General features: G+C 36.8%; 1 protein-coding gene and 1 long non-coding RNA gene across 4 annotated transcripts in view; both read right to left on the minus strand.

Annotated features, from left to right (window-relative positions):
* Nucleotides 1-21,341, minus strand: part of LOC139145776 (uncharacterized) — an 85,234-nt gene that overhangs the window by 21,602 nt on the left and 42,291 nt on the right. For both annotated transcript variants that reach the window (XM_070717083.1, XM_070717082.1), the window contains exons 4-5: nucleotides 20,124-20,250; nucleotides 18,412-18,485 (exon numbers count right to left, since the gene is read on the minus strand). In XM_070717083.1, coding sequence (XP_070573184.1) covers nucleotides 18,412-18,485; nucleotides 20,124-20,250 — 201 coding nt within the window. The remainder of the gene's footprint in view (nucleotides 1-18,411; nucleotides 18,486-20,123; nucleotides 20,251-21,341) is intronic.
* LOC139145778 (uncharacterized) lies at nucleotides 3,500-18,399 on the minus strand. Of its 2 annotated transcripts, none has more exons than XR_011555023.1 (7): nucleotides 15,094-18,399; nucleotides 10,882-13,344; nucleotides 10,039-10,098; nucleotides 9,131-9,421; nucleotides 5,648-6,086; nucleotides 5,255-5,412; nucleotides 3,500-4,672 (listed from the first exon to the last, which is right to left on the minus strand). It is a non-coding gene; the product is annotated as an uncharacterized lncRNA (long non-coding RNA). The 2 variants fall into 2 exon arrangements; XR_011555024.1 differs by having other exon boundaries at nucleotides 9,073-9,421.

Below are 21,341 nucleotides of genomic sequence, written 5' to 3' on the forward strand. Positions count from 1 at the left end.
TTTTGAAAGCCTTTATTTGGATAAAATACTTTTTGTAGGTAGTTTTAATGCAGTAGCGCTATTCAAAAGTGTCATCAGCTCAAAAAGACCTTCAATTTGATATATCACTTATGCCATTTGAGCTTAATATTTTCATTTTGTCATTTCTCGTTAAGTGTCCGTCATCCATTGCCATGGATAAATCCACTATGGCCACCATCGTAATCGCGTGATTTTAGGATACATTTGTGTGTGCTATTGAAATCTATCTCCATGCCAAATTTGGTACAAAAAGATGTTTTATTAACAAAGTTACAGCAAATTTACTGTAAATTTCAGCTAAAACTCCTTCATTTTTGTCCCATTGTTACCATTGTTATTATATGTATTGTCTTTCTACAGAAAGAGTAAAAGTGAATGTTTTAAACATAGGGCCAAAGTCCCTGAAGCTACTATAGACATGGATACAAAATTAAGTATTTCCTGACTGTATGAAATTATCTCACTAAGGTCATCCTAGGGACAAGTAAACTAAATATTAAAGCTGTCTGACCAGCGGTTTTGAAAGAACAAGCAACTCAACAGTTGACAGAGCTCTGTTGAGTTATGTAGAGAATAACCTTTTGTGACACATATATTGATGAAGAAGGTGGATATCTTTGATTAACATTGTGATTTCTGTTTAATAAGTTGAGACTGTACATACTCAGAGAAAGCACACTGAAGAGACAAAGGTTTGAAACTTAAGAAGTTCAAGGTCATCAAAAGCATTATAAGGAATCATGTTACACTTTCATTGCACTGTTTACACAGATTGCATAATTGCTATAAATAGCACATGAGGAATCTTTATACAGCCCAGCTTTACCATAAAAACCCTATCACTTTGACCACTCTTTTAATTGACCACTCTATTTTTTTCCTCAAAAAGTAATTTTATTTTATCCTTACCAAGTCAACCATAAATGGAAATTAGAACTTTCTATCTCTATCTCTATTGACTATTTTGAGCAATTTCTTTTAGATAACATACAGGGCACAATAAATGACGGTTCAGAATATGTCAAAGTTGGGATTCAGGAAAGTTGCCTTTACATGTTTTAATCCTCCAAGATGGTAAGCATTTCACTATGAACTGTCAAAAAAAGTTGAACTTTCTGATAATTCTACACTAAAATTATTTTGGCTTTGATGATTTCCTAATTAATTCAATTATTTAAAATCATATTAATTATTTTTTCTGGGTGAATTGATAGGGTTTATACAGTACAAGAATTACATACAATGTAAGTCAAATTTTGACCAAAATGACAAAAAAATTCCTTAAAAATACAGATTTGCATATTTCATCACAATTTGAACAAGTCTAAGTTGGGTTACCCCTAGGGACCTGTATACCAAATAACAAAGCTGTCTGACCAGCGGTTATGAAGAAGAAGATTTTTTACCAAAAACACCTTTTTTGGCATTAATTTGCCTATTTTCAACAATATCAAAAAATTAAAAAAAATAGTTTCTCAAAATCGTATTTTTCATCTACACAACAAATATCAAATCAGTAAGTACTGCGGTTCTCAAGATATTTGAGTGGACGGACGCCTCACAAACGGACATACATACATACATACATACATACATACATACATACAGACTGACGACGGACGCCGGACGGATACCCATCCCAATAGCTTCTATAGACTATAGTCTATAGTAGCTAAAAAGCTATAAAATTTGTAATTGTTCATCCAATTTCGAAAATTAAAAAAATTGTTTAGCTTTTCTCATTGAAATCTAAAAAACTACATTAATTAAAATGCAGATTGAACATTTCAAAATTTCAGTTGGCCTCCCTACTACTAGTTTATTGACTCCTGTCTTGTGTTTTAAATTTTCACAATTTACAGAAGTCAAATAGTCCCATCTAGATATTGCCTGTACCATTGAGATATTGCAACAGAAATCCTGAAATATGATTTCTTGGGTCAGAAAAGGGAAGGAAAACATCGAGTGCACTGAGGTGTAAAGTAGTGAATGCTTATATCATAAGTGCTGGGAAAAAAAAACACATAAGAATTGCTTGTGGTAAAAACATTTGCGCTGCCTATGGCAGCATGCCAGCAAAGAATACATGAGAATGAAGTTTCCAAAATTTTGCTCATTTCAAGTGCATTGTGACAATTCCTTTTTTATTTCTGTCTGTTATGAGAATTTTTTTTTTCTCAAGCCATTACAGGCTTAATTTTTTTCTTTTATTTCACCTGGTGACAATTTTTTTCTCAAAATCCTCCATACCCCCCAGAAATCAAGTGGTTCACCCCTAAGTGAGCCCCTGACCTATACGGGCCATTGGATTACTTCCTCAGCAGAACTGATATGCCTGCCAGTACCGGTGTTTATCGCCTACGGAGGCCATCATTCTTCAGTCGATCAAAGGCGCATTTCGTACCAAAAAATACACGACAGCCGCAAAAGTGCATCACTGTCAACTTCATAACTATAGAACATATTGAAATTCACAGTGAAACGTTTAAAACGTAAAAAATATGCCCAGACCGAGAAACAAGATGGCATCCGTTTCGATTCTTCAACTCAGATTTTGTCCTACAGTTGTGCACATGCGCAAACGGTAGCTTTAGCGAAAGTGAGTCAAAATCAAGTAAATATAAAATAAAAATGGATAAAAATATTGTTTAAAAATAACACAAGGCATGTATCACCAAATTTTGAACATTTCTGACGGCATTTCAACTATACGAACACCCATGCTAAATATCACAATAATCAAATCAGTGGTTTTGAGGAAAAATTGAAAATAGTGGTTTTCACAAAAAAGCTAAAAAAGTGACTTTAAAATGATTCAATCAAAAAAATAAAAAAGACCGTTTGAGATACATGCCCAAGTGACCACTAGACCAAATTTCAGAAAAAGTTACAGAAGCGTTTCTGAGATACCTGCGTCCACAGCATACGGCCCACTGTATGCGACAACAGAGGCCGCGTCATCACATAAGTACTTTGGGCTAAAGGCCCAAAGGACTAAAAATTGCCCTGAAAATACAAAATTGCAGATTTCATCACAATTTCAATAAATATCATTTATTTGATCTGTAGGGACCTGTATACCAAATTTCAAAGCTAGTTTTGGAAATACACATTTTTTGACCAAAAATGGCAAAAATTGCCCCAAAAATACAAAATTACAGATTTCATCAGAAATTCAATATATATTACTAAGTTTATCTATAGAAACCTGTATACCAAATTTCAAAATTATCAGACCAGTACTTATTGAGAAATACATTTTTTGACCAAAAATGGTAAAAATAGCGTCAATGACACTTTGCTCATATTTGGTAACATGGGGTTGGTCAGAGAGATCGAGGTTATGCATATTTAATAGATAGTACAGGGCTGATGCTGGTAGTAGGGGAGAGCAGTCTTGGATGTTTTAGGAAATCATAAATTTGTACAATGTGGTGGAGTAGATGAATGCATTGACATAGAGGAAGCTACAGATGTATGCAGTTAGAAAAATTTATTTTTATTACCAAAGACTGAAAAGAAATGAATGGAAGTCTTGAAACGCAGGATGAAATATCAGTACGAAAAGTACGTTAAGTAAAGTCTATAAAGCGACATAATGAAACACAGGATTAAAGGGGCATTATCGCTATCTTTTGACACTTTTTACACCAATATTGTTGCAAACGTGCAGTTGCTGATGTTGTTGATATTGAAAGATGTCAAAAAAATGGTCGACCATAGACAATTTCCATCCAATTACCTCTGACTCGAGGTTTTTGTACAGTTTGCATCAATATTGGTGTAAAAAGGGGCAAAAGATAGCGATAATGTCCCTTTAAATGTCGCTACAAAAAGTATGTTAAATAAAGGCTATAATGCTGCACTGAATAATGCAACACAGGATTAAATATCGCTACAAAAAGTATGTTAAATGAAGGCTATAATGCTGCACTGAATAACGCTACACAGGATTAAATATCGCTACAAAAAGTATGTTAAATAAAGGCTATAATGCGGCACTGACTAATGCAACACAGGATTAAATATCGCTACAAAAAGTATGTGAAATAAAGGCTATAATGCCGCACTGACTAATGCAACACAGGATTAAATATCGCTACAAAAAGTATGTGAAATACAGGCTATAATTCCGCACTGAATATCGCAACACAGGATTAAATATCGCTACAAAAAGTATGTTAAATAAAGGCTATAAAGCTGCAATGAATAACAAAAGTAAGTGGAACAGAAATCATGGGTAACTACATACGAAATGTAAGTTATTACAAAGAAAATGTAGTTTTGTAAATGGGAAATGTACAATGGAAACACATTGGCAAGTGTCAGTACTGGTATTGTCGCTATAGAGCCGTGAGGTAGGGAAGCAGGTATAGGTGTTGGAAAGTGTCAGTTGGATTTCATTGCTGTAACAATGTGGGCTTAATTGGCTTTGAACGTAAGATCCCGTCCATCACACTTAGGAATAAATTCATCCTGTAGCTGTTCAACTGTTGTGTTGTGACAGTCAATGTGCAACTATTGCAAGAGCTGTCTTGCCTGGCGTGGGAAGACACGGTACTTGTTCTCCTCGTCATTGTCGACCAGAAGTATTTCAAGTATGTATCCGACACGATTTGCAGGACCTTTTGATTTGCAGCAAAATTTGCATCTGAAAAGGAAGGGGAAAATATAAAAGTAGTGACATATGGTAGTGTTTACATGAATGTATAACAAAAAAGCATGCGTCTGCTTATCTAGTGGTTGACTAAATCTGCTGACAGTGAGTCTCGTATATAGTATGCAGTGCAGCCAGTGTGTGTTGTTGAAGGAGTTCTGTGATAAGTAGATGGACTGTTATATATACCATAAGAGAATGAGTGACCTGGCGGGTGATTAAAAAGCTGTGTAAGTGTTATATTGGGAATAAGTATTTGTGACACTTGAGTCAATGAAGAAGGTGAAAACCATGCTTATATCTGGATTGCTTGATGTAAAGGGGCCGAAAGAGCTGCAAAGATGCACAGTCAAAGCTGTTATCATAATCGGAACAGAGCCTGGATACAAAATAGTGAGAGAGTGGGATAAGCTGGAAGGTGAAGATTTTACTCAAAAATACTGTTGGTTCAGTAATATCTATTACATGGGATTAATGTGATGAAGCCCGACTTGTGCTCCTTCATGCAAAAGAAACCGGACTGGCTGTTTTGAAGACTTATTGATGGTAATAGAGTAAGAAGGTTGCTGTATGTACCTGTTTTTGTCATTGATGTAACCGTTGCATGAGAAGTTGGTACACAGGAACACTTTCTGTATGCTAGTTAAGCCACGTAATTTGCCTGTTGACCAGAACATCTCATCATCAGAATCAGCCGATAAGTTATCAAGGTCATCCAAAGCAGCATCTGACTCCTGGAACAAAAGGTGCACCATATCGAAGATGTATTAGAAGTGATGACAACTACCGGTACAGATATTGTGATGGGGAGTCTAGCAGCATAAGTGGCTGTCTGTACAAATGAATCCTTGGTTTAATTTTATGTTGTGCGTTGTAACAACATGATCACACCAGAGGTATGAGGGAGGAAAATTATGAAGTGGATAGAGGAAAACTGAACTGTGTAAGTGCTTGACGAAAAGTACTTACTGACGGTATGATGGCAGAAAACTTTCTTGTTGTAAGGCGGCTCTGATAGTTTGCAGCCCTTTTTGCGTTAGTCAGCGGGTGCTTTTTCGGTCATCATGGATACCAAGCAATGAGCGTTAGATAAGATTGACGGTGGTATGGTGAGGTCTGTTCCGGTAGCTGCTAACTGAGAATCGTTGTTAATGGAGATTCTATTGTTCCGCACGTATATCTTGGGTCCCACAATCATTGTTTTACCTACATTGCTTTCAACAAGGGACAGTTTGTCCCGTCGTGTGGACCAAATGTAGAGGACCGTGGCAGAAGAGTGGTCCGCTATTACGGCTCTTTTGTATTTTTCGCGCCCGTCTTCGAAGTGAATAATCTTGGCAATAATTTTTACTGGGTGGTATTTGTTGATGTCCATTTCCATCACTTGAATTTAAGACGAATAAGGCATCTGCTTGTGAAAAGGAAAAGAATTAAGCAAGAGTAATAAAGAAGTAACAGGTAATAGTAAAATCATATGTGGTAGGAACCAAATATCAACCACTGTGCATATTTTACAATATAAGCTGGAAACCGCGAAAAGAAAGCAGTAGTAAATTGGCATGTAATTGCCAGCATGCACTGACACTGTGTATGAGAGCTGGTAGTTTCTACTTGGATGGAAAATTCTTGAAGTTCATACGGTGTCACCCTATCCAAGTTAAGGTCATGACATAATGAATACAAATAGTTTAACAAATCATTCAACATGTCAAAGCACAATAACACACTAGTTCCATCAGAACACTGGAAGCCATGTGAGTTCCAACTGTGGGAATCAAATAGGAAGTATTTGCTTGCATTTTTAGAGAGTGCCATACAGTACCCACCAAACATCAACAACACTGAATCACTAGAACCGAAAACATTCACTATTGCATCTGTTAACACCATGCAGCCTGGTACGTCAAAATTAGTGATACAATCTAGCGGACCAAAGTAAAGTTGTCCTCTTATTATATTGTATTGCATGAAGTTGATGTTACAAGTATTTGGTAATTCATCCAATAATAATATTTCAGAAAACAACGTATTACTGGCTCGAAGGCATTTGGTTGTTTCTCTGTACAAATCATCACCAACATGTAAAATACAATCTAAGTCTTCAGATGTCAGTGTGCCATCTCTATTTTGAGACATACAAAGGTAAGCAAGGGCATTACATGTACACTGTCTACCTTGTGATTCTATGCTAAAGATGTTACTGCCTTGGTGGATGCTCACCTTGCACAACACTATTTATTCTGTAACTTTCCCATTTTAAAGTCTGACTATTGTTAGTGATATACATATCCTGATACTCAATGGTGTTATCTAAACTACCTGTCATCTGATATCTGTGAGTCCGTAAATGATATTCTGATTGTAATTCAGGAGCTGAAATCTGTGTTTCCACAGCCATTTCATGATGTTGATTAATATCTTGTTGCATTGATAATTGAATGTGATTATAATTTACACCATTTGTGCAAGTATTCATTTATCTAATCGTCTCAAAACGGACGAACTACGAGCAGACCTACGAGCTCGTACGAGCGAAGTACGAGTGACGTAATGTGCCGTACTTTCAAAGTACGAGTGACGTAATGCAGGTCCCAAAATCGACAAAGTGAGCGTCAAGCTGAGCGTGGAAAAACAAAAACAGCGTCGAGCTGAGCGTTGAAAAAAAAAAGACAAAATAGGATTCTAAATGAACGTAGAAACATGCCAAACAGAATTCAAAGAGGGGTTCTGCGTACGGGTGCTAAAATATAGCAAATATGCGAAATAAACACGTAATGACTTGACTGATTTCAGCTTGAATATAGCAAGTACGGGAACGAGTTCAAAACGTCTTTCACGTGGATAGGCCCTACTACTGACTTTGCAGCACTATATTTATAACACTGTTGACAAAATCTCAACAACAATAAATTGTGGGTTCATCGTAATTGGTATTGCATGCATTAGTGAAATTTCAAAAATGACATTCATAATTGCATATATTTCAACTTGGGTAGCAAGAAAACCGACGACTCTGAGTGACTGGCATTGGGCGTTCGTTCGTGTGCAAACATCGCGTGCAAGTTACAGATGATGGGCGGTACGGTGGGAGTAGGCAATAATAGCGATAAACAAAACGGCCAGTTTAGCCTACCCGGGATATTGTAATACATACGTCATCCACCCTCTGATGTGATTTTCCTCTAATTAACGCCAAATAAATAAATATATTTGTAAAAATACATTATTACGTCGACGCCGACTTCATTGACGTCGACAAATCGACGTCAGCATTTATACTACGACTGATGCCTGGAACTTATCTACCGAACTGAGTGTAGCTAGGTAAGTTTGGAATGTGATGAGTTGGTTTTGAGTGATGTTTTTTTGTTGTTCAGGAGCGCGAACGAACGAATTGAATATAGAAGTATCGAGCATCGATATCTTGTATGGCTTCTGCAAGTTCCGCGATGACAAACAGGAATATTGACCACACAGTGACCTGACTATACCATTATTCAATAGGCGGGGCCGTATTCTCAACAATACACATCAATAATAGTGTGGTTCCGATAATGTGCTTTTTCAAAACTTGAAGTTGAATGCAAGGTCAGAAAAATGCTAGTCTTTTAAAATCATTGTTGAGTAGAGGTCATTTTCAAGTAGAGGTCATTTTCAAATAGACTGTACAACATGAGGTACACACGGGTGCCACAAAAACACCCGCCAACTCATAAAATCCTTCATATTATTCATTGTACACTGTGATTAACATAATGTGGTGATCAGATTATTTTGAGGTCATAAGCTGACTCGCGAGCCACGCAGGTTTTATGTCTGTGAAATCATTGCACTTTCGAATTCGAGAAAGTAAAAAAGATTTACAACGGCGGTAGGTTCAAGTGCATTACAACCAATCGAGGTCTCTTCCTTGATGTTCGGACATTGCAACCTCTTCTTTGGTTCTTCTTTAACAGCTTAATGTTACAATCGACGTCTGCAAAAAAGTCTACCATCGTGGCGTATAATAAGTCAGAGAGTGTCGCGTCGTCTCCAGTCTTGACCCGTACGTACAGACTCGTCCGAAAGTCAAAGCCTAAAAGTATTCCTCCGCACTGCACTGAACCCGCTCTCACGACCAAAAAAATAATCATACGAAGTTCACACCCACTTCTACTTCCGAGTTTCGAATATACACAGAAAATGTGTCTAAGCGTTCATTTGTCATAAATTCCTTTCACATAAACAAAAATCTTTCATCCATGGAATACAACATAGTCCTAGGCGTATTCATAAAAAATTAGGTCAAAAGGCATGTGTGACTTATAGCTTGCATACGTCACTCGTAATATGAAAGTACGAGCCATGGCCAGTACTTCTGCTCGTACAATGTCAGTTTCGAGACAATTACATACCTCAAGTATTGGTAGCGCAGGTTGTAGTGGTAAACGTAGTCACATCATTGTTACTTACACTGTTGCCACTGTTTGCTCTGTTGCAACTATGAGCAGTAGTACTGCACTGAAATGTGTTGGGGCATTGGTTACTATTGCCTTTTGTAACTGCTAGTGAAGTATTAAGTGCTGTACATTGTGTACTGCTATTGAATCTGTTGTATGATGTGGACTTATCGTTCATTGACTTGCTGTACATTGACTTATTGTGAAGTGGCTTATTGCAGGTTCCTTCTTGCAAAGGGTGTTTTACATTACTGGAAACACCCAAACCAGTATCAAAACCATCTGTTTTGACATCGCCATAAGCCTGTTTAGAAAAATACAGGAAAAAGAGTTACTCTACAAATCTCAGAATGTGGAAATAGGGTGTGGAGATCACAGGAACTCTACTCAAATGCCTTTTGAAAGTAACATACCATCTACAGCAAAAAGTAACAATTTGTTGCCTTCCCCAGTCTAAGGCTGTGTTGAAATAAATGGTATGGGCCCCATACCATTTATTTGGGGCTAGAGGAATCGTGATTGACATATTATTTTTTTTCACATCACACCCCTCAATACCCTCAAATATTTTCAAGTCCCCCTCTCCCCCATCTATATGATCAAAAATTTTGAAATACCCCACCAAATTACCATATACTCCTGAAATCAACCCTCCGCCCCCTTCCCTATCATTTTCTTAACGCAGCCTTAGTGCTATTTATGAAATGTGCATTCATATACCTTCATGCAAACGTTCATTATTTGTTAAATAATTTTACTGGCTTTTGACCTGATGATATTTAACTACATGTTTCAGGGTATATACCGTGTTGTCAAATACATTCATGAGCAACTGTTCATGTGTCAGTTTTGAGTTGGAATTTGTTCAATGGAGACGAGAGAAAAATACAGACCACACATACATCTTTGTATAACACATACCTGTTTTTTTACAGCTGATTTTCGCCAATACTTTTTCTTTGGCATGTTGCTCAATTACACCTAGTAAAGTAAAAAAATGGGACGTCAACTATCTCATCAAAAAGATAAGTCACTATCGGAGTGTTATTCTTCTGGAGGTCAAGGCTGCATACATGTACTCATGAAGTTGTGTACAAGTATTCCACCTTGACCTGTATCACTTAGTAAAGAGGAAATTTGTAAGGGGATGTTATGCAACATTTGCAGACTTAATCATGATAATCATAGCAGTAAACAGTAAAACAAAGAGAGATGTATACTGGTACATAACTGCCAAAGCATCTATCTCAGAGGAAACCCTGTGTGAGACATTAAACATTACAAGATCTGCAGTGTACTAGCGTGACCTTCTGAAACTAGGTTGTCATCAATGGACCACCCAAAATATAATCTGGTGGCGGTCTAACTAGGATAATTGGTGGTCTTCTGATGCATGGCCACCGGTCATTTCACACCCTGATACTTAACATGTCCTCAAAATACACGTCTGAAAACAATATGTCCTTCCAATACACATGCTTAAAGCAAGCTTTCCATTTGAACATAGAAAGCACATAAGTAAGACAGAACACTACTGCTACAGTGCTAGTCCCATCCCTCCATTAACACGCGTATTCAGCTCCCCACCACTGTTGGCACCCCTTAAAAAATAATGGTACAGCTCGCCTTGACAAGGTCCCTTTCCGGACCAAATATACCACTGTGTCTACTGGCCCAAAATTCATATTCTAACAACTGAGGATACATCTTCAAACACATATCAATACTCAGCTGAACACTTAAACAAGACTGTGATGTATTTACCTTCAATTTACTGGCAGTTCTTCCGTTACAAGCACAGGATTGTTCGAACACAGTCCCTCTTACTTTGTGTGCAGGTCTGCCAACATGTAACAGTTCATGAACAATGACAGGAAATGAATCATACAACCTCATTTTCTTCATTAGGCTGTTTCAGTTACTGCCACCACTCCCACAAGTAATAGATACACTGCATACAAATAGGTTACCCATGGCAAATTCTCCAACTCAGATGGGTGGGCTGTTACCCTTCACTCCCGCACGCACTGCATGAAAATAGGTTACCCATACCAGATTCTCCATCTCAGATGTTTTGGCTGTTCCCCTTAACGGGTCCACTCCCGCACATTTGCAGGATTTCCCCTTTTTCTTACCTAATTTGCACATTTTTGACACTAGCATGTTCATTTGAACAAAATCACATCTCAACCAATGCATCTACCCGTACACCAAATACTGAGATGGTAGCTTTGGCGGTATGGGAGCCTTTGCGTGTGACGGACATACATCCGCACATACCCACAAATATACAGACACAGTGTTGCCGCCAGGACGCGCCCTTGCGACAATGTCCCCAAAACGGAACCCGTTGTCCCGCACTCTTGCGTACTGCAGGTCACCTCGGGCGCACTCGTGAGTCAACTGTGATGGGTGTAGTCTACAAGTAATATCTGTTACTGACGATGATCTTTGTTTTGCATAATTATTGTGAGGCTTACACAACGTACTTTCGGAGCTAGCTCTACGATTAAAGTAATTAAAACGTTGCACTTGATATCATAATTTGCTTGACTGTAGTCTGTCTGAGTTATGATTTGCGGATGATATGGTATTCTGCTTCAATTGCCTGAAATTCAAGCATAGCGACGCGGTCCCGGTAGCTTGAATTTTGTTCAGTGAAACTAATGTGTTACGAAATAATGCAAAATTTGATTGACAACTGCTTGTTGTCCCCAAAATGTACAAAATGTCCCCAAAAATAAATGGTAGTGGGACACAGTGTCCCCTGATCTAAAATTCCTGGCAGCAACACTGCAGACACCGACTCATCATATGAGCTCTTTTTGGTATTTATTCATACCAAATATGAGCTAAAAATTGCCTTGAAATGCAAATTTGCATATTTCTGCACAATTTGAACAAATCTGAAATAGATCATTTCTAGAGACATATGTACCAATTATCAAAGCTATCTTACTGGTAGTTTTGAAGAAGATGATTTTTAAAGATTTTTTCACCAAAAGTGACAAAAATTGCCTTAAAAATACAAATATGCAAATTTCACCACGATTTGAACAAATCTGACTGAAGTCACTCTAAATAAACTGCATATCAGATTTCAAAGCAATCGGACAAGCGGTTTTAGAGAAAAAGATTTTTTTACCAAAAACACCAAAAATGGCCCAAAAATACAAATATGCAACTTTCACCACGATTTGAACAAACTTAAGTGAGGTCACCCCAAGTGAACTGCATATAAAATTTCAAAGCAATTGGACTTGCGGTTTCAGAGGAGAAGGCAATTGTTGACAGACGACGGACGACGACAACAAATCAACCTATTTGATAAGCGACGTGTCACTGACAGCGGAGCTAAAAATTGTATAAGGTCCACCTAAGGTACCTGCACACTAATTTTCAAAGCAATCAAAACAGCAGTTCTTGAGGTAGTAATTTTTGACCATTTTCATAGTTTTTAAGGTCATTTGCATAATTTTGGCAATGCAGACTTCATTTGAACAAAATCCAATCTACAGCCCAGGATACATCCACACACCAAATACCAAGCTAAAAAGTGCAGCGATTCGTGAGTTTTTGATGTTGATGGACATACTATATGGACATAAATACATACATATATACATACATACATACAGATACCACCAACTTCAGCTTATACGATTACCTCACATTGGTATACCAAATGTGAGCTAAAAACAGTTACTGCAGGGTTTCTAAGATATCTCTGTCCACAGCATACAGTACAAACCACATTAGTCCGTTGAAACTCTGGTTAATCAAAGTGAGACTTGAGTGGACACCGTGGGTCATCAGTATGTATTAGGTAGATGGTGCAGTGGCAAAGAATGTGAAATTTGACCAAACTTGAATAGCATGGTAGTCACGCGACAGTGTAATCATACTATGCGCAAGTACCATGTTTGCTTGTGTACATCTTGAGATATGGTGACATGTCTGGCTCAACCAATGAGTATTCTGTATATTCCAGAAGAGTACTTTCAGAATGTGCTTTGGAATACAATTCAGAATAATATTCAGACACTCACTATGTGAGATAATATTCTGTATATTCTAGAACTAACAAGCTCTGCTTGTTAGTATGTATTGTCAATGTCACTGTTGGATGTTGTTGTCAAATGTCTGTGTACTAAGTGTGTGTATTCTGATTTATTTTGGCTCTTTTTTTAATTAGCAGCTGCAGTAAAGACACAGTGAATACCAGTACTGCAAATGAAAGAAAAATATGTCAGAGATAGGTTGTCTAGCTATGATTCACTAAAATGATTTAAATTTCATATTAAATATTTTGATTTTACATTCAATGTACATTATGCATTTCCTCTGCGAACAACATTCTCCCAATAGCCACTGTAAAACTGAAATCAGATGGGATTCTTGATCAGTGTCATTATTCTAATTCAGCACAGATTTGTGCAATTCTGACATATAAATCGAATAGGAAACTAATACACCATTATCAGTTGATGTTTCAATGGCAGCTGGACTGCACAAAATTTACAATCTTTGTACAAAGTACCAACTATGTTATCATCACCACAAATATATGCATCTGAAATATCATCAGAATAATTTGCAAATTGTTCAGAAATTTTAGAACACTGCTAAACAAATATGGACTAAAGAAATAAAAAAATACACACTAAAGATGGGCTAAATTATTGAAATGAAATAACATACCAGTAATAAACGCATATGTTGAAACAAACTGTGGACTACACTTCATTTTTCAACATTTTAAACTGAAATGTTTAGCCATAATTTGAAAGCCACACTATGACACAGAGGGGTAATTTTAAAATTCGTTTTACAACCGAATGAAATTCATCGACCGTCATATCTTGAACACAGAAATGCCTTGCTATATTGTGAATATTTCCTGTGGCAATAGCCCACTGTCCGTGCACCACCTTACAATGGTCGGAAAGAAAAATGCGCAAGTTACATTTTGCAACACGTGGGTTATAAACGTTTGATAATTGTTGTTTATTTAGAAGTGTTAAATGTCTTTACATATTCTTTGCCCCACTTCCGCACGCTCGTATTTCTCTTGATATTGCGTTTACTGAGAAAATTTACCTCATGGCCCCTATCGACATGCCGAAGGGCATGAAAACGCTTCCGCCAATCAAAGCAACGATTACGTCTTACGATATCTTGTACTATGTAATGACGAATGTATTGTAAAGCGTGCGGAAGAACGCTCAATCTGATTGGGCATAACAAATGACGCCATTCGGGGAAGTGTTTAACGGGAAAACGGCGTGGTCTACAAGTTCTATCAGGACATTTTGGCAAGTTTCACGATATCAGTGAAAATACAAGATATAGTAATTTACTAAAGTGAAACCAGGAGGGTCATTTGTTTTCAGACTCGGTATGCTAAAATGAAAATATATCCTAGTTTGAACCATGTAAACACCACATTTCGCTTACTCCACTATGTCCGTGACGGCACAACCTTACAGGGGCCCCCGACTCGTACTCCACAAAAGTTACGATGCCCAAAAACAACCAAAAATTCTCGCAAATCGGGGTTGAACTTTCAGTTTCCACTATAAGAATCATTTCAATCGAAGTGTGGTAGAAATCAGGGGAACGGTTGTTTTTAATGCACGCCCAAGCCCTAATTGTAAAACAATGGCGTCGTCATCACGCGACTAGCATTTTTCGAATGAACTCCGTGAATATTGAAAACACGATTACAGTCGATCCCTCGTAAATTTAGATACTCTTTTTAAACTAGACCATAATTAGGGCCCATACTGTATACTCGATGTGTGATGAGATGTTGCCACACGTTTTGACACGACTTATCAGTGACGTGCTTTGGATAACCTTTGAGGCCGTTTCTTTCTGCACATAGCTTCTCAACTCTCATTCACTCACAGATATTATCGGTACACGCAAAGTTAACACATGCTCTAAATACAGATACAAAAATAAACCTCTTACCGAATGTCGTACTGGCTCCAGTGGTGTGACTGTAGATAGACATAGCAGGAACTGAATCTCGTAGCGACACACAGAAAGTATGGCTGCTCGATGCATGAGAGCGAGGTTGAAAGGCCCTACTGGTTCTGACCACTAGATGGCGCCGAAAACACAACTTTACTGCTTACCCTTACTGCTAACGTACACTCCTATGAGAAAACCCACTCAACACATTTTTTATTTCATTGAAAAAAAATAATCACACATAAAACAGTATTCATGGTATAGCATTATTTTAAAAATACCGTCAATGACGCTGTACCTTCTCTAATGTGTGGCCAGGTCAGGTAGTTGGTTGTTGGCATGGAGTTGTTGGTAAATAGTTGATGATGTAGGGGCATGAGGTGGGATATGGACCCAAAGAACCCAAAAGATGATTAAATACATCAATCAAAAAAATTCTAAGCTACAGTATAAACTGCCTAAAGATAGTTCAATGTGGAAAAAAGTTAAACAATTCAGAAATAAGAATTAACAGTCCAAAATAGTAATGACGCACTTCCTTACTGACCTGAGTGCATGTGAAATACACAACCTGGCATCTGTAAATTAAATGTATACCAAGTGATCATTTCCAGTCACTTTTAACTGTTTTAATGGATTTTCCAAAGAGTCCTGTGGAAATGATGAAAAACGCTTATCTGGTCTTGTGTTTGTATAACCTCATGGCTGATAATTGTCATAGTATTGAAAAAAAATTGAAAGTGAAGAAATTACTGTTTTTAATAGGCATATTTTCCTTGAAATACATGACCGTGTAAAGAATATATGCTAAAAGTGTTTAGAGTAAATTTCTTTTCAAAAAATAATTTAATTTGTGACCAAAGGATTTTTATTCTTTGAGTTTACAAATTCAAACATTGCAATTTGTTCAATCATCTTGTGCAGTGCAAAATTTGTAAAATGACTGAAAAACAAAAAAAATTGGCAGAATTACAGTCTTTGTGATGTAAAATTATGGGTTGACATCACGATAACTGTTAATCTGTTTGAAGTACTAATATACTATAATTTAAAAAAGAAAAATTCATGCAGAAACGGTAAAATATATTGTCAGCAATGTAGTGTTAATTTTGACTTTACATCAAAATATGCCTTTGCTGGATACCAAATATATAGGGCGAAATATCAGCCATGTTCAGCAAAATCCACACAACAGCATTGATCCTTTTCTAATTTGATTTGATTTGCTTATGTTATCCTTGTATGACAGTCAGTACAATATGGAACTTGAACACAACACAGTGAATAAAGTATGCTGTAAATGAAATGGTGTGGCTGCATCCACATGCAGCAATTGTCTCTCACCAGTCATTTCCAACCTGTCCCATCCCTGAAAAAATAGTTTGGTCTTATATTTATAATGTTAATAATTTCTGTATTTGTTAAAATGTGCGCATCTCAAAAACTTTTGATCATAAACATTTTCATTGTTTTTTATAGCTGACCAATCAGTTAACCTGTTTATTTTGAATATTTGCGCATTTTTCCTCAGTATTTGACATTTTCTGAATACCTTCTTGTTATTTTCTGAAAGTTTAAATGCTCCATTGTGTGGTCAAGCTTTCCACAAGCATCAAATGTGGTACTTCATATAGGAGGGTCTGCCTCTAGAGGGCGGGCATCATGAACACTCCGTTTGTTGGTTAATTCCTCCACGTAAACTTCTGATTGTACTGTAAACATTGAACATGGCCGACGTCCGATTTTCCTGTCTAAAACTTTCACTCATTTTCGTTCATATGACTCTGAAACTCCAGGAAACGATTGGGAAGAAAGGGTTATCTTGAAATATTGAGGTACTCACCGATATTTTGCAAAATTAAATGAGAAAAAATGCAAGGAAAATGCCGACAGGCTTACACAACGACAGTTTTCAGACTCGGAGGCATATGATCATCTCTGCAGATTATGCAACAGGCCCAGATCACGTGAGGCCATGAGGGGATATCCACGCAACTCAGTACCAAACACTAGCGCTCACAGAGTGAGCAAGCACAAAGTGAGTACCCCTAACGTCAGCTCAGTAGTCTGTAATAGATTGTAGTCAACTAAGAAACCTTGGAGAAAGGCTTAACACTGTGGCTATGCCGCTAAGTCCCTTTTGATTTTTGTCATAGCTCAAAATCGTTCTCCCACACCTCAACCTGAGCCATGAACACCCCCACCAGTTTATGATATGACCCATCATAGTGGCATGACGTCAACGGATCTTGACAGACAGAAGTCTTGACAGACGGAAGTTCTTGACAGCAGCATATTGGTTTTCAACTCTAATACCTTCTCTGTCTATAAATAGACACGAGAAGGTAAAAATAATTGTTTCTTAACTATGATGTTTCTACAAGCTGATAAAAGTATGGCCATCACATTTGCTTAAGAAGTTCTTGAGTATACTGGTAGTCTTATTACAAAAATTCATTAAATATGCAAATTAGAATTAATTAACCAAACTTACTAAACTTTTACCATAGTTATGCTATAGGGTAATTAAGTATGTGTACAGTCACATCAAATTTGGTTCAATATTTCTTGAGATATAGCCCTATGGCAAAAAAGTCATAAAATATGCAAATGAGCAATTAATTAATAAGCCACACCCACCAAAATCTAATCAGATCTAAGTCTCATCATGATAATACCAAATACCACATTGTATGACATTGGACCTAAGGGTTCTTAAGTTATGAGTGGAACAAAATCTGTCTACGGACGGACGGACGGACGGACAGACGGACGGACAGACGGACAGACGGACACACACACATACATTGTGGCGACAAAGGACACCGGTGTCCAAAAACGACTTTTGCCTAAGTTTGCATTTTTTAATTTGCCTAAAAAATGCAAATTTGCGTATTTCATCAATTTTATCAAATCTGAATAAGTCATGAGTGGAACGTAGACAGATTTTGTTCCACTCATAACTTAAGGGCCTGTGTAGCAAATATTGACAGACAGTTTTGAAGAAGAAGCTTTAAATATGAAAAGTTGACGGACGACGGACTCTGCCACACATTCATATTAGATAAGCTCTTTGTTGCTGACAGTGGAGCTAATAAAACTGAATGAGGTCATCCCCTTGGACTAACTACAAACAAAGTTTGATTACTATTGGTTCAATAATTTCAAAGAAAAGAATATTTTTGAAGAAAAAAATATGTTGGTTTCTCTGTTTGCTCTTTTCGTAAGTGTTGTCTTAGAATCTGCTGATCAAAGTAAATATCAATACGTCCTTTCCTGTTACTAATATTCTGTTTATGTACCACTTATACTTACCCTTCATGTCTTCACCTCCATCAAGAACATCTCTGGCTAGTTCCACTTCACCTGCATTACTTTGAGAACTGTTCCTGGTAAATTAATCAGATTGTACATGTGTTTTCAATAGGAGCTGTATACATATCAGCGTATGTCATCAAGTGTGTAAGTTGTATTATTTCCCTCACACTGATAAAGAGAAACAAGGCATGCTATACTTTGCCATACAGTATCATCACTTTTTAGTTCATGTGTTCACGCACATGAGCTAATGTCTTAGTGATGTCTGTCTGTCTGTGTGTTGTCTATCTGTCTGTGTGCTCGATATCTCAAAAACAGCTTATCAGATCAGAATCGAATCTGGTACATAGATTCAGTTTGCAAATGGCAAGAGTTAATTAGTTTATGGTGGGGGTGGCTTGCTTACATTTTGCTCATTTGCATAATTAATGATTTTAGAGAAAACGGATATACACTGAAAACCACTGCACAAAATTTGATAAAATTTGCTACAACTGTTGATCACATCAAGATATATCAGCTGTGAGAGTTATAAAGGTGTGACTTGAAAAATAATTTCTAATTTGTATATTTAATGAACTTTCCTAATTAGTGATATATATCTGAATTACTCGATCAAAATTGACCCAACTTGATATGTATATTGAAGATGCTATGATTTAACATTATTGAAAATCATTAAGCAGTTTTATTTCAGCTATTCCTAATTTGCATATTTAATGAACTTTCCTAATTAGCGATATGTATCTGAATTTACTTGACCAAAGGTGATGAAACTTGCTACATATAGTGAAGATACTATGATACAACATTTTTGAAAGTTATTAAGCATTTTTAATTCATCCAACTCCTAATTTGCATATTTAATGAACTTTTGAAGTTAGGGATATATATTTGAATTGATTCAATCAAAATTGATGAAACTTGCCATGTACATTAAAGATACTCTGATATAACATTATTCAAAGGCATTAAGCATTTTTACTTCAGCAAATTCCTTATTTCCATATTTAATAAATTTTCTTCATTAGAGATATATATCTGAATTGACTTGACCAAAGTTGATGAAACTTCCTCCTTTGCCAGTAATAGCTGAGTTTATGGTTTGTTACCATTTTCGTCTTTCTCAACCTCATTTTCGGGACTATCAAAGTATCAATTTCATTTTAATTAGAAGGGCTCTTAACCCCATGACTTTTCCCACATTAAATATCAAACAGACATACACAGTAGTTTGGTAGAAGCAGTGGACATGAAATAAACACACATATAGTTTTAGTTTGTTTACCTATCAGTATCAGATAATCTCCCATTTTCTCATTAACTTGTGAAATGGGAGCTAAAATCAAAGAGAATGGCCACCTTGTGTCCATACTGGATTGCATTGCCAAATAAATTGATGTGCCTCTGTAGCAAACAGGTTCATGTCCTTGCAGTATCAACTTTGACAGAAATTGGAATCACTGAGAAATGATTGTGGAAGGACGGATGGATGGACACTACCAAAACACGGATTTCATCTGCCAGGTTTAACAAAGTCCAAAAATAATTCCACAACCTTTACACACAGAATTGCTCATTAGTATTACAATACCTGGAAAACAACAAAACAAATCATATTTCTCTAAAATACCACTTTATTAGTTACATCTTCTATGGACAATCAACATCGACAACACATGACAACACAAACTGTCCTGTAAGCTAACCTGTGACTTTGGGATTCCATCTCTTCAAATTTTTCCATCAACATTTTGTTTTTTTCTTGTTCATATTCCAGTTCCTGCTGAAGTTTATCAACCATGCTTGTTTCTTTATATTTCTGCAGCTCTTCATCTACAACATGAATGTAAAAATAATTGCTATCACCTGTTTTTGGTTCATTGTATTAGTTATATTACATGTTGTGCAACATAAACAAATAACATTTACTCAATACTATTGTGCACCTCTGTATTAATATATTTAAAACAAAATGTGTCAGTGACACTGTCGCTCCCACATACATTACAAAAATACCGCAATTATACGGTGTCGCTCAAATTTGATCAGAATTGGTATATACCAGTATGGGTTACCAATGATCAACAATAAATGTTGTTTCTATCTGTTCAGTGGAGGAAAATTCTACGTTGATGTTATGACAATGATTTCTGCACAGTACAACCAGAAAAACAACAAGAAATATTTAAACCAGAAAAACAAGAATGACAAAAGTAATTAAGGTCTAAAACTTAAAAACTTGACCTTAAGGTACTGGAGGTCAACTTTAGCAACATGCATAGCAGAAACAAGCCCCTCTTAGTTTGACCACAGACGGTCTTCCCTCCCCCTCTACTGTCTATGGTTTGAGCAGGTCTGTTAATATGTAACAGTTCATAAACAATGACAGGAAATGATTCAAGATCAGTGGAGTTGGCCTGTTTCTTACTGGCATGCCATCACTCCTGCACATTTGCAGGATTTCCCTTTTTCTTACCTCATTTGCACATTTTTGACACTGATGTGTTCATTTGAACAAATTCACATCTCAACCCCTACATCTACCTGTACACCAAATACTGAGATGGTAGCTCTGGCGGTATGGGAGCCTTTGTGTGTGACGGACATACATCCGCACATACATACCCACAAATATACAGACATAGAGACGCCACCGACTCATCACATAAGCTCTTTTTGGTATATATATACAAAACCAAATATGAGCTAACAAAAGCTGAAAACTGTGTGATAATGGTTAAAATTCTATCATGCAAACTTTGCTAGTCATGTACAAATCTTACTCACAATGAAGATTTCTCAAATTACAGATATCTATTAAGTACTGGTATGTTACAACTGGGGACTTGCATAAAAATTTCAAAGATGCTTGATAAGTAGTTTTGAACAACACAATTTTTGACCAAAATTAGAAGAAATATTCT

This window comes from Ptychodera flava, chromosome 12, assembly GCF_041260155.1.
Source record: "Ptychodera flava strain L36383 chromosome 12, AS_Pfla_20210202, whole genome shotgun sequence".
NCBI lineage: Eukaryota > Metazoa > Hemichordata > Enteropneusta > Ptychoderidae > Ptychodera > Ptychodera flava.